Raw genomic sequence first — 14,074 nt, forward strand, 5'->3', positions numbered from 1 at the left:
ACTGCTGGAAAGAAGTGTCACTGCTGGAAAGAAGTGTCACTGAAGAGGTGAGAAGAGGGAACATCATTGTTTCCTTCAGTCTGTTCCACAGCAGGTTCCCCTGGAGCCCCAGGGACACCTGCGGGGAACCCAGAGGGGCAGAGAAAGGGCTGCCTTTGGCTCTTACTGTGCTGCTCAGCTGGGCCGGGCTCCTGGCACACAGGGAAATCCTGGCAAGCGGGCAACACTGCAGAGAGACAGCTCTACCCAGGAGCAGCTCCTCTGCACAGCCCAGCAGGGCCGAGGGCACTGCCTGTAGGCACGAGAGAAGAGAAGAAAGGCAAAGGGAGGTTAAAGGCAGCAGAAAGATGGGAGGTGTTCAGCTGAGACACAACTTGGGGACACAACTTCACACTCCTCTGCAGAGTGAGTCTACAGGTGCAGGGCAATGTCGCTTGTGTTCCTGGAGGAATCTCCTAAAGCTACCACATCCCACAGCCTTGCACATCTGTCAGGACTCTCCCAGTTTCTCTGTTGCACAGGAGGAGGATGTTCTCCAGGGCAGGCCTTCCCTGCAGCACCGTCAGAGGGACAGCGCAGGTGGGCTCCTTCTCCCAGGGATGGTTGCGGGGTGGGAAGGTGGGGGTGCAGCCAGGGATGCCCGGGGCTGTCCTGCAGAGCAGGGTCCCTGTGCTCCGGGGTTCTTCGTGCCAGGGCAGGGACTTTGCTGCCTGCCGGGGTCAGGTCTCATCCTGTCTCGGTAGTTGCCCACCCCTCTGCAGGGAGAAGCTGTCGGTGGGTGGTGAGAACCCCAGCAGGAGCCAGGTAGGTTCTTCCTGCCATTGGATGAGGTGTGTGTGGTCAGGGCTGTGGGAGGTCAGGGCTGCTCCCAGATCCAGATCACACCAGCACATTTCCAAGAGCACTGTCAAATGGGAAGGACAAAGCACAATTATTAGGAAGGAATGGAGCTTTTCTCAGTCAGTGTTTTCAGTTTCCTACTCCTGAGGAATCTGGGGGTTGAGAAATGGAAAAGGAGCTCCCATGTTGGACAAGTCACTGAGACTCCTGAGTTGTAACTTGGAATGCACAAGTGCTTCTGTAAGCAACTTCCTAAAGTGCTTTCGGCCTCTGCTCTGCTTTTGACAGAAGCAGCATCACTTCTGCTGGACCCATCTGTTTTTTCTTTATCTGCCCTTTTCCACCTGCAAAAAGAAAAGTTGCCCAGTCAGTGCGCTGCAAACAGGCAGGTTTCTCTCCGGTCACAGTGAGTGCACAGACATTCGGATGGAGTGGTGACAGGGAAGTCATGAATGGATTTCTGATGTTGAGTCTACTGTTTTGAAATCAGAAAATGTAGTGTTGAAGTCATCGTTAGCCTTTGAGAGGGAAACAGGAGAAAAATCGGATAAATTTGTTGCTAAAAATGAGCTGCTTCAAAATGAGGTTGACCACCTCAAAAGTCTTGTTAAAATTTGGATGATTATGAAACAGTCAACTCACGGATTACCCCCATCAATACTAGACAATGCCCGCAGTATAAAGGCATAAAACCCTCCCAGCCCCTCCAGGAACCCTCAAATCCCATCCCGGTCCCACAGGACACTCCCAACTTCCCCTTAAACCCTCCGAGGCCCCCAGACTGCCTCCCAGACCCACAAAAACCCACAAGATGCCCCCAAACCCCTCCCAGTTACCTCCAGCCCTCCCAGGACCTTTCAAACCCTCTCCTAGTTGCCCCCTTCCCCTTGAGTATGCCCCCAAACTCTCTCCCAGTTCCTTCCCACATCCCCGACGATTCCCCAAAACCCCTCACAACTGCCCCAATCTCCCCAACCTCCCTCCCAATCCCCCAAACTCCCCCAAACCCCTTCCCAGTTACCTCCACGACCTCCAAGCCCTTCTCAGCCTCCCCATTCCTCCCCAAAGCCCCTCCCAGTTGCCGGCCCGTCCCCCAGGCTCGGGTGAGGAGGTGCCCCAGGCTGATGGGCCCGCCCAGACAGGGGCGGTTCCAGCAGCATGTCAGGAGCCACCCCTGCCCCGAAAGCTTCCGCCCGCCCTGGAGCCACCTCAGCTGCCCCTGCAGGGGAGAAATCCAGGGCGGAGCAGAGCAGGGGGCAGGGCCGGGCTGGGACCTCGATGGATGGACGGGGGCACTGGGAGAGCAGGGGAGAGACCAGGATGGGCTGAGGGGGCACTGGGTGGGAGAGGGGAAAGTTTTTTGCCCCTTTCCTGGGCACTTGAACACCCTCTGCACCCCCGTTCCTGGCCGTGCCGGCTCTCCTTCCCCCCCAAGTCATGAACAGGTTTTGGGGCTCCCTCGTGGGTCGCAGTCAATAGAACGGCTCTGCTGGAATGACGTCATTGCCAAATTCTGCTGGGCCCCTGTCCTTGTGCCGGTGAGTCACCCAATAGAACGTCGAAACTTCCGAGGGGGCTGCCGGGAGCGGGGCAGTGATGGCGGGGAAGGGAGGATCGGGATTGAACCCGATTGGTCCCGATCGATCCCGGCCCCAGGGTCTCCCCCCGCCGCGCTGTTTTTCACGTGCGGCCCCAACGAGGCCATGGTGGTGTGAGTTCAGGGGGTCCAGGGGCTCCTGGTGACCCCTCCGAATCTCCCCCAAGACTCTCGGGAACTGCCCAGATTCCCCCCCAAGACTCCTGGGAACCCGCCCGCCTTTCCCCCTCCTCCCCCAAATCTCCTGTGCATCCCCTTAACCCTTGAAAATCTCCTGGGACTACCTCAGACCCCCAGACTCCCTCCTGGGGACCCCCAAACACTTTTCAGGACTCCGGGGCCCCTCCCGACCCCCTCCTAGAGTCTTTTGGGTGTCACCAACCCTTCACGGCGGATTCCTCCGTCCATTTTTCCACCCCGGACTGCTGGGGTTCCACCCCCCCAAGAAACTACTGGGAACTCCCCAGTGTCCCACCACGAGATTCCTGGGTCCCTCCCCCCCCCCCAAACCCCCTGTGGGTGCCCCCATCCTTTCTTCCCCTCAAAAACATTCTTGGGGGTCCCCCAATGTCTCCTCCAGCCCCCATCCTGCCAGGGATGGATTTGGGGGGATCTCCTTCCCCTTCCCTCTGGCCCGAAGGCAAATGCCCTCCCTGTCCTTCTTCCTTCGCCCCCAGGCAGAAAAGAGAAGAGAAACAGCCAGTTGGCCCTGGCAGGTGTGGGTGTGTGCAGGCTGTGGTTGAGAAGGGTAAGGAGGGGGCTGGTGTTTGGGCCAAGTCCAGCAGGTGATGTCTTTTGTGTCTGGCAGTCCTTGGTCAGCTCCATGACCATCCAGCTGTCAGTGTTCATGACATACCCATCAGCCCTTCTCTTCTTGCCAACCCTAAGCTGCTCCTAAGTTCTTTTGCTGTCAGTTCATAAAGAGGTCTTGTCAAGTGTTACTGATTTAGAAACTAAACCCTGACATCTTTGTCTTTGCCAAAGATGTGTGTGAAAGGGCAGTGCTGGTGCAAAGCAGTGTTGAGCTTCACATTGGGTGACTTGGCAGCTTCCTCTGTATCACCCATGCACCCTGGGTTTCTTTGAAAAGTACTTTTCACTCCAAATGTGACACCACATTAGCCTGTAGGACATCCTGTCCCCAAATGGATAACTGTAAATATTAATAATTAAAAAGTGCCCCCCTCCATTATTCAAGAAAAGCTTGTATCTCTGTACTAAAAGCATCCAAGGGTCACGTCCCCCAGTTTTCTATCTGACAAGGGTTTGGAGGGGCTGCTTTGTGCAGGGAACCCTTTGGGGGCCCCTTGCACATGGGTAGGGCTGCACTCTGGGGGTGTGGGGCTTTGGTTCTTTGGTTGCCAGGGGCCACTGTGAGTCACTGAGCCGGGGTGGGGACAATGGGCAGGGCTGGCTGGGACAGGCTGTGGCACCTGTGACATAAAAGGGAAGTGTCCCCGTGGGGCAGCTCTGCAGGGCCCATCAGGGGATGCTGCCCAGTGCAGCCTGTGCTGTGGGGAGCACGCACACAGGGAGAGGCTGGGTCGGACGAGGGCCAGGGCAGCAAGGCCGCCCCAGGGAGTGGGTTCTGCCCCTGCCTGCAGGGCCCAGCCCCTGGCAGGAGTGCCTTGGGCAGGGCCCGGTGCTGCTGCTGGGGCAGGGGGTGAGGCCTTGCCGCCTGCCAGCTGTCTGGACCCCTGTCCTTGCTGCGCCACATCCCCGAGGCTCCATCCCCGCTCCCCCAGCGCCAGTTCCCTCCTTCCCAGCCCCAACCAAGCCCTTCTCTGTGTCCTCCTGCAGGCCATGGCTTTCACAACATTCCTTTCGGTGCTTGTGCAAAGCATCATCCAGTCCCTGCAGGCAGTCGGGGAGGGGCTGCACAAGACTCAGTGAGCTTGGAGGTCTTTTCCAAGCTGAAGGACTCTTGGATTCTGTGATTGTGTGCTGGATTCAGCTGGGTCCGTGTTAGCAGCATTAGTTTGCTCCCAAAGTTTCCTCGCTGTCAGCTCTTGTGGCCTAAGGCTTGAGCTCCTTTAACTCCTTGTGCTGAGCTACTGATGGGAAAGGAGAGGCCTCTGCGAGCAGATTCCTGGTGTTCCCTGTAGAACAGTGAGGGAGAAGGTGTAGTCAAGTGGGAAGAGAAGTACTGTTTGTGTGTGGCCTCCTATGTGGCCTTGGCGCCTTTGAGGGGCTTGAAGGAGAAAAGAGCTTTGTTAAAGTGAGAAGTGAAATAGTGTGTTGGCTGTTCTCTCTGCAGGGAGAAGCTGTCGGTGGGGGAGGGGTCACAGAGTGGGGGAGAGGCTGTAAAGTGGGGGAGGGGCCACAGAGTGGGAGAGGGGTCACAGAATGGGGGAGGGGTCACAGAGTGGGGGAGGAGCCACAGAGTGTGGGAGGGGCCATAAAGTGGGGGAAGGGTCTGAGAGTGGGGGAGGGGCCATAAAGTGGATGAGGCGCCATAGAGTGGGGGAGGGGTCAGAGAGTGGGGGAGGGGCCATGAAGTGGGAGAGGGGTCACAGAGTGGGGTAGGGGCTACAGAATGGGGTAGGGGCCACAGAATGGGGAAGGGACCATAAAGTGTGGGAGGGGCCACGGGGTGGGGGAGGGGTGACAGCCTGGACTCGGGGGGTCAGGGCAGTGACCTCGGGGACGGGGAGGGGTCAGGGCATGGGGTAGGGGTCTCACCTGATCCCGGGGCTATCGGGGCCATGGCGGGGCCGAACCTGTTGGGGACACCCAAGTTTTTCCCAAATTTCCCCTCATTTTTCCCAGTTTTTCATCCATTTCTCCCAAATTTCCCACTCTTTCCCCAATTTTCCCCCCATTTCCCCCATTTTTCCCAAATTTCCCCATTTTTCTCAATTTTTCCCCATTTTTTTTCCAAATTCCTTCCATTGTTCCCAAATTTCCCCCATTTTTTCCCATTTTCCCCAAATTTCCCCCCATTTTTCCCAACTTTCCCCAATTTTTCATCCAATTTTACCCAAATTCCCCCTTTTTTTTTTCAATTCACCCCATTTTCCCCAAATTCCACCATTTTTTCCCAATTTTTTCCTAAATTTCCCCTAATTTTTCCCAATTATCCCCCATTTTTCCTGATTTTTCACCCCTTTCCCCCAAATTTCTTACTTTTTTCCCAGTTTTCCCTCCATTTCCCCTCAAAATCCCCCATTTCCCCAAATTTCTGACTTTTTCCCCAAAATTTCCCCCATTTTTCCACATTTTCCTGGATTTTCCCCCAGTTTTCCTAAATTTCCCCCCATTTTTCCCCATTTTTATCAATTTTCCCCAAATTTCCCACTTTTTTCTCAAATTTTCCCCCATTTTTCCCAATTTTTCATTCATGTTCACCAAATTTCCCACTTTTTTCCCCAATTTTTCCCCATTTTCCCCAAAATTCCTGGTTTTTTCCCCCCATTTTTTCCCACTGGGGAAATTTGGGAAATTTGGAAAACTGGGGACCCAAAAATCCAAGAAAATGTGGGGAAATGGGGGAAAAATGTGGGGGAAATCTGGAGAAAAATCTGTGAAAATGTGGGAAAAATGGGGGGAAAATCAGGAAAATGGTGAAAAATCTGGGAAAATGTGGGCAAATGGGGAAATTGCGGAAAATTCTGGGAAAAATGTGAGAAAAATCCGGGGAACTGGGGAAAAATGGGGGAAAATGTGGGAAATTCTGGGGAAAATGGGGAAAAATATGGGAAAATATGGAAAAATGAGGGAAAAAAAGGGGGGAAATGGGGGAAAATGTGGGAAATTCTGGGGGAAATGGGGAAAAATATGGGAAAATATGGAAAAATGAGGAAAAAAAGGGGGGAAATGGGGAAAAATGTGTGAAAATCTGGGAAAATGTGGGAAAAATGGGGGGAAATCTGGGAAAATGGGGGGAAATCGAGAAAAAATCCGGGGAAATGGGGAAAAAATTGGGAAAAAAATGGGAAAATGGGGAAAAATTGGGAAAAAACCTGGGAAATTCTGGGGAAAATGGGAGAAAATCTGGGAAAAATGTGGAAAAAATGGGGGGGAAAGGGGAAAAAATGGGAAAAATCTGGGAAAATAGGGAAAAAATGGGGGGAAAATGGGGAATATTCTGGGAAAATCTGGAAATCTGGGGAAAAAAATCTGAGAAAAATGGGGAAAAATCTGGGAAAAATGGGGGAAAATGAGGAAAAATTGGGAAAATGTGGAAAAAATGTGGGAAAAATCATGGAAAATGGGGGGAAATTGGGAAAAAATCCGGGGAAATGTGGGAAAAAAAGGGGGGAAATCTGGGAAAATGGGGGAAATAATTGGGAAAAAATCTGGGAAAAAATGGGAAAAATGAGGAAAAATCTGGGGAAATAGGGAGAAAATCTGGGAAAATGTGGGAAAAAATTTGGGAAAATGTGGAAAAATGGGGAAAAATCCGAGAAAATGGGGGTGAAATGGGGAAAAATCTGGGGAAAATGGGGAAAATGGGGAAAAATCTGGGAAAATGTGAAAAAATTGGGAAAAACTGTGGGAAAATGGGGGAAATGAGGAGAAATCCGTGAAAATGGAGGAAAATGAGGAAAAATGTGTGAAAATGGGAAAAAATGGGAAAAAAATCCGGAAAAATGGGGAAAATCGGGAAAAATCAAGAAAAATGGGGGAAAATCTGGGAAAATGTGGGAAAATCTGAAGAAAATCTGGAGAAAAATCTGAGAAAATGTGGGAAAAATGGGAAAAAATGTGGGAAAAATCTGGGAAAATGTGGGAAATTCTGGGAAAAGTGGAGGACAAGTCTGGGGAAAATCCGGGAAAATGGGGAAAAAATAGGGAAAAATCTGGGAAAATCTGGGAGAAATCTGGGAAAATGGGGACAAACTGGGGGGGAAATGCTGGAAATTCTGGGGAAAATGGGGGGAAATGGAGAAAAATGGGAAAAAATCCCAGAAAATGAGGAAAAATGGGGAAAGATTTAGAAAAATGGGAAAAAATCTGGGGAAAATCTGGGAAAAATGGGGAAAAATCTGGGAAAATCTGGGAAAAATGAGGAAAAATCTGGGAAAATGTGGAAAAAATGGGAGAAAATCCAGGAAATGGGGAAAAATGGGGAAAGATAAAAAAAATTTTGGAGAAATGGGGAAAATATGGGAAATTCTGGGAAAAATCTAGGAAAATGGGTGTAGCAGTACGTTCGGATACATGTCCGGAATAAAGACAAGTGCCAAAAAATACTCAAGCAAACAAAATATCTTTTATTACAGTGAGAATAATAATAATAGTAATAAACTTAGCAAGAGGAATTAAAAACTAAAAAAGAAAAAAAAAGGATACAAAATAACTATCTTATCGGGTGGCATTAAAACAAATACTACAAACAGCATTTAATACAGTATTAACTAGTGAAAAAGGGGGTACCAAAAAAAAAAGGATCTTAACACAATATTATGGATAACATGATTCTGGTTAGTAAAAAGGGAAAACTAAAGGAAAAATAGTATAATCATAAAAGGGGAATTAAAGGAACACTAAAAGGATATTAAAAAGTTTGTTCTCTCAGTTGCTTCCTGTCAATAAACTGTACTTACCCACACAGACAGGCCAGGGCTGTCAGGATCTGCAGCAGCTGGTCAGTACCCATGCTTAGCGGGTGTCCCCGCGGAGCAACACAGTCTCGGTGGTAGGATGAGTATCGCTCAACTCAGCAACTCCGACACCCCATTTTTATCAGTTCCACATTACACTACGTAGGGCCAGTATGCAGTATAAGGTGATGCCTGAATGGCAGCCAAACCCCACCTGATCATTACCTCATGGCAACAGTCTGCGCATGCCCTACTTGTAGGGCAAGGGGCGAGCGACCCCTGCCCACATAATCTTCCTCCCATCATCATCTTTCTCACCCCTATGGATGACCTCTACCATTGTGTTTCAAGGGTAGATGTATCTATCTTGCAATATGTAGCAAAACCAAGGAAGAACTCAGCTCTGATAATAGGGGATATCAGGCTGACTTGCTAAAAAGCACAATGGACCTTACAATTCGCTTGTGCCATGAAGTTACATTGTGCCATACTCTAGCTGGTTTCACATCCTAATATGATTCCATTCTCACACCTCTATGCTCCATTGATCATCTAATTCAAAAGTACCCCCCTTACATACCACCGCGTAATCAATGGTAGCAAGAGGGTGATAACGAACTACTCGAGATTGTAATGCATTTAGCCTGGTGTTTATCATTCCACGTACACATGTTAGTATACAGGGAATCATACACAATATGCATGTTATTATACATTCAACTACTGACAAGCTTATCAACACTTTTCGTAACCAGGGCCATCTCCATTTCCAATCACCAAAGAGGTTCCATTCATCATGAACATGTAATTGTTGAGTAAGGGCTTTTAATTTCTGGATGCTAGCATGAACAGATTCAGAATGATCACTTAAATTCATGCAGCACATGCCCTCAAAATCTTGACAGCCATGTCCCTGGGCTAACAACAAAAAATCAATAGCAGCTCTATTTTGTAAACTTGCATGTCTAACAGAGTCTACATCTGTGAGCAATGCACTCAAAGCAGCAGAAGTAGCGTTAGCTTCTTTAGCCAGCCAGCATCCTAATTTATTTAAAGAAGCCAAAGCATGAGCAGTCCCTATCTGAGATATTATACTAGCAGTTATTCTTTCAGCTTTATTCCAAAACTCTACATCAGAGTTACAGTCTGGAATAAATCGCCGTGTGCTACGTCTGCGTCTTCTTAGTTTAGGCAAGGTTACGCTGCGAGGATGAAAAAAGGTTAATTGTCCAAAGGTACAAGGGCCTCCTACAGCTTTTCCCGGAATACCTTTCCACGCTCTTTGTCCACAAATGAGAAACAGATCATTTGGGAGACCTATTGCATCAGATCCAGGAATAAATTGTTTTTGCAGAGTCTCATTGCACCAAGCTGATGCGTTCTTGTAAATATCTCTAGGAAAAATGTCAACTCCTCCTTCATTAACCTTGGTACCTGACGTATAGTTTAGGTAGAAGCATCGAGTTGCAGTTAATGTCCCTAAAATGTCCAGCTCTTGTGGTTGAATGGGTAAAGCAGGAAAATCATGCATGTATGCTAAAGACTTAATATACCAAGTAGTGTCCTTTCCGCTTTTAGCTCGCCACGATGCCTGGCACCACCAAAGAGGTTGTTGAGTTCCTGGATGTGTGCAGTTTGCTAACACGGTCTCATTATATAGAGTTCTCCACCAGTAGTTATCAATGGGTACTCCAACCAGACAGGTGCGAAAAGGACTCGTGGGAGTTACCATGGACACACGTATCATGTCCATCTTCGTCACGTTGGCCAGGGTGGTCCACACATTGACATCTAAAACAGAAGTCAGCAAAGAAGCAAAGTATAACTGATATCTTTCTGGAAGGTACAGTTGGGTCTGGAAAAGGCCCTGCTGCTCTGCACCCTCAGGGGAGAAACCAGCTCCTGGGGACTGTTGGATTCCATCCCACCGCGTGGTCCATGGTTGGACCATGACACTGGTGAATGACTCGAACAGTGTATTGATGAAGTGTCATTTCTAAAAATGTAAACAACATAACAACTGAGTAACAGTGAAAATACAGACAATAATATAATCATGTCCATCCCCAGTGAGGAGATCTAAGTGGATTACAGTGGTCATTTACTTGGAGTCAACAGTACTTGAGATAATCTTTTCCCGGTTGGCAGACCTAGTTTCCAAGTTTGGACAGGTGAACAGGTGTGTCCAATTGTATGGGCTCGGACAACGCAATGAATCTCAGGAATTTCTGCAAAATAGAAAGTGTAGTACAACAGAACTTCTCATTACAGAATTTTATAGTCTGGATTCATCTTTTATAGTATGAAGTGGTTGACTGCCAGTCACACATTTATAGGCCTGTTAGGAGCCATCATAGGCAATGTATATCTGGAATTTGATGCAACACCAGACAACATCCTGGTCTCACCAACCGCTCCCACAGAAAGCTTGCACTCTCTGTACAGATTCCAGGCCTCATTGGGAGCAAACCGTCCTGCCCCAGTTTACCCCTGACTGCAGTCAATCCCCCTTCACCTCATGGAGTGATAGTACAGGTTATCTCTTGCCTCCATGCTATAAAAGAATTTTATCCGTCTTCACATTAACTATACCATTGAGTGTGAAATCATTTCTGTACTTAACTAGAATATTACCAGTTCATCATAAGAAAATTGTAAACATGATGCGAGCCAGAGCCCATAGGGAGGTCCACAAACATCAGTCCTTCATTTGCAGTCTTACCAACCAGCTTTTCAACATAATCTTTTCTTCTGCGAGGTTTAGCACCTCACACATGGTTATTTCACAATCACATATATTCTTGTATAGACTCGTAAGCCAAAGGTTTCTGTCATTTGTTGATTCCAAATAATTCTTGCCACCTGCTGTAACACTACCGGGATGAAACACATACAAATATGAGCACTGCAAAACAATCAGTGTCTGATTTAGAATTCCCAAACCACACCGTTCTGCCTGATCTTCACAAACATCATTGGTGTGGCATGAATAGCACAGAAACAGATCATTCTATACAGTGATGACCATTAGGCTTCAGGATGTTACAAGTTTTCTTTCCCCCCTTAATAGCACGTCTGCCCCATCCCAGGAGACAAAACCAAGTACAATTGCAGTCCCTCTGCACACGGCATCACATATGTCCTTCACTTCTTGAAGCCAGGGTTTAGCTTTAGCCTTTACCTTTAACACTGCTGCAAGAACAACTTGGCAGCACACTGTTCAGGAATAAGATTCCAATTCTGATTGTTGCTTACCAGTAATACAAAACAAAGCATACAGATTGTTGGTGCAACTCATCTAAGAAATATAAACCTTCTTATCTCTGGAGCAGTAGATCCAGGGATCTATTGGGACACGAGACTTGCTATGCAGGAAAGAATAACCAATCCATCTTGTTATTCAAGATACATGACCTGCACTGAATAGGCTAATGCAGGAGTAATCATGGCTTTGGTAGCTATAGCCTCCCAGCCTCTGGCCAGGACATTGTTCATTACATAAATCACAACATCAGGTGTGGACAAGACACACGAGAGACAGGTACACGATAACTGAGTCATTACACCAGTTAGCAAAAGTTAGTAGACACAATTAATTATATTTAGGATATGTTTTTCTTCCATGTGATATTCGGGCTGGTCTTGTGCTGTTCAGCATTCACTGATCTCTGTCCAGAATTCTTGCCGCTCATGATAAGGTTTCATCAAACATGCTGGAAGCCAGCAGGGTCCTGTGGGAGACAAAACACAAACAACTCCTCCCCTTCCAAATACTAACAACTTAATATCTGCTTGAGGTGTCATATTACCTCTCCTCATTACAACAGTATAATTTTATCAAGTTAAGGTTTTGTTCTGTGGGTGGGAGGCCTGGAAGGTCACCAAGTTGCTGCAACCTCTCTATGATCTCTTCTATGGGTGCCCCCGAGTTAGACACTAACAGTGGAATAATGTATGGTTTCCAGGGTACAGGACAACCTTCTAACAATTTGTTTCGCATTACTGGAATTAAAGGCTGTTGCATGTAAAGTTCAGGGCTTTGCAGCTCAATAGCTACTTTCATTTTTTCCCCCTTTAATATTTTGATTGCTTGATGCAGAGTTACCCAGGATGAACTTCCATCCTGCCATGATCCATCATTAGTAAAACGGTCACTAAGACCTTCAGGAATAACTGAAACCAAAGTTCTATCAACTCCTGGTGTTCGTCTTAAATGCCGAAGGGCATTTTGTACATATACATCATTAGTTAATCCTAAAAACTTTGTGGCATCAACATCGTCTATTATCACAGAGTCAGCCCCTTGCTCTGTGTGCCAACTCATCTGATGTTGATAACTTCTCTGAATTTTCTATAAAATCGTCCTCATCAGAATCATCACTACTACTCTATATGTTACTATCCCACTTCTCTGGATCCCAATCAGGGGCAGTGACTATAACTCGCACCCCTGGTTCCCGATCACTTGGGTCTATTTTCCTTTGTCTGTGCCGAACAGTTCTCACAGCATATTTCTCAGCTAAAGTAACACGTTTATCTTCTACCCTGTTCTTTTCAGCCTGAAGGTCAAGTAAAGTCTGGCGTTGTACCAGCTGAGTGGCTCTTAGAGCATTCAGCTGCTCCTGCAGTTTTTTGCATTTTTCCACAGTTAACTTGTATGCAGTAAGCAGTGCACCCCCCATTCGTCCAGCCTGTTCCAGATGACTGCTTGATTTAGTAGTAGGGGTAAACTGCTCCCAGTATTGCAATACCTCCATCGGGGTCTGCTGCCCCCAATACTCAAGAGGAATCTTTGTACATGCTTCCCACTTATTCTACAAAGTAATCTATGGCTCCTGCCCCAATTCTATTAATTCACGGAGAGGAGCTTTCTTAGGTTCATTGCCACCTGCGGCTGATCCTCCTAACCACCTTTTCATCTTAATCTACTAATGTTCTCACTAACAGAACAATGACAAAAGATTCTCAATTTTTAAGATAAACACAATGAGACACACTAATCCACAAACTATGGCTCTTACATCACAAACAAGCCAAACTACACATACACATCAGATCTAAAATCTCTATATACCAAACACAAAATACATACTCTACAATAACTCTGAATAAATTCTCAGAAAGACATATCTATGAGTGAAACAACAATAAAACCTAATCCACTGGGTATCTTCTAGGCTTTGATTCGCTCCACACCGAATACAATAAAAAAATTTTAAAGTCCGATCTAGCCTTATCTCCTGGCTGCCTCTAGGTCCCAAGATATATTTATTACAATTAATACAACGAAGTCGTACATATAAACAACAGTTGCAAAAAGGACAAATCTTAATTCTAGGTCTCAAGACGTGTGATATACTCACAATTAATTGCTCAGAACTACCTCCCATATGCAAAAAACAAACAAAGCATATAAAACACAAACACTGCCACCCATATAGTAACTTAATCAACAAGAACAACAAAAACCAGTTCAAAACAAAGTAAAACTAGCAGAAGATATGAACCCAGACACTGGCACTCACGGCACCCACACAGAGTTCACCACACACACAGGGACGCGGCTTTCCAGGCTATGCTCTCCACCTGGGAATCTCCCTTTTACACAACACACACGGGGATGCGGCTCTCCAGGCTGTGCACTCCACCTGAAGATCTCCCACCAATACACAGGGACACGTCAGCTGAGCACTCCACCAACGAATTCCCTGGGGCACTGCTTATTCCTCCATGTATCCTGCCGACTACGCCAATTTATGTAGCAGTACGTTCGGATACATGTCCGGAATAAAGACAAGTGCCAAAAAATACTCAAGCACACAAAATATCTTTTATTACAGTGAGAATAGTAATAATAGTAATAAACTTAGCAAGAGGAATTAAAAACTAAAAAAGAAAAAAAAAGGATACAAAATAACTATCTTATCGGGTGGCATTAAAACAAATACTACAAACAGCATTTAATACAGTATTAACTAGTGAAAAAGGGGGTACCAAAAAAAAAAGGATCTTAACACAATATTATGGATAACACGGTATTGGTTAGTAAAAGGGGAAACTAAAGGAAAAAATACTATAAACATAAAAGGGG

The 14,074-nt window shown here is 46.9% G+C and overlaps 1 protein-coding gene across 1 annotated transcript; it reads right to left on the reverse strand.

Moving 5' to 3' along the window:
• Positions 1 to 8,034: 8,034 nt before the first annotated feature.
• Positions 8,035 to 10,527, reverse strand: LOC127464580 (uncharacterized). The gene is made up of 2 exons (XM_051774944.1): positions 10,089 to 10,527; positions 8,035 to 9,979 (listed from the first exon to the last, which is right to left on the reverse strand). Exon 2 carries the CDS (start codon positions 9,932 to 9,934, stop codon positions 8,510 to 8,512), a length of 1,425 nt encoding a protein of 474 aa, XP_051630904.1. The 5' UTR covers positions 9,935 to 9,979; positions 10,089 to 10,527; the 3' UTR covers positions 8,035 to 8,509.
• Positions 10,528 to 14,074: the final 3,547 nt, after the last annotated feature.

Source organism: Manacus candei, unplaced genomic scaffold (assembly GCF_025592945.1).
Source record: "Manacus candei isolate 608988 ecotype Guabito, Panama unplaced genomic scaffold, ASM2559294v1 h1tg000238l, whole genome shotgun sequence".
NCBI lineage: Eukaryota > Metazoa > Chordata > Aves > Passeriformes > Pipridae > Manacus > Manacus candei.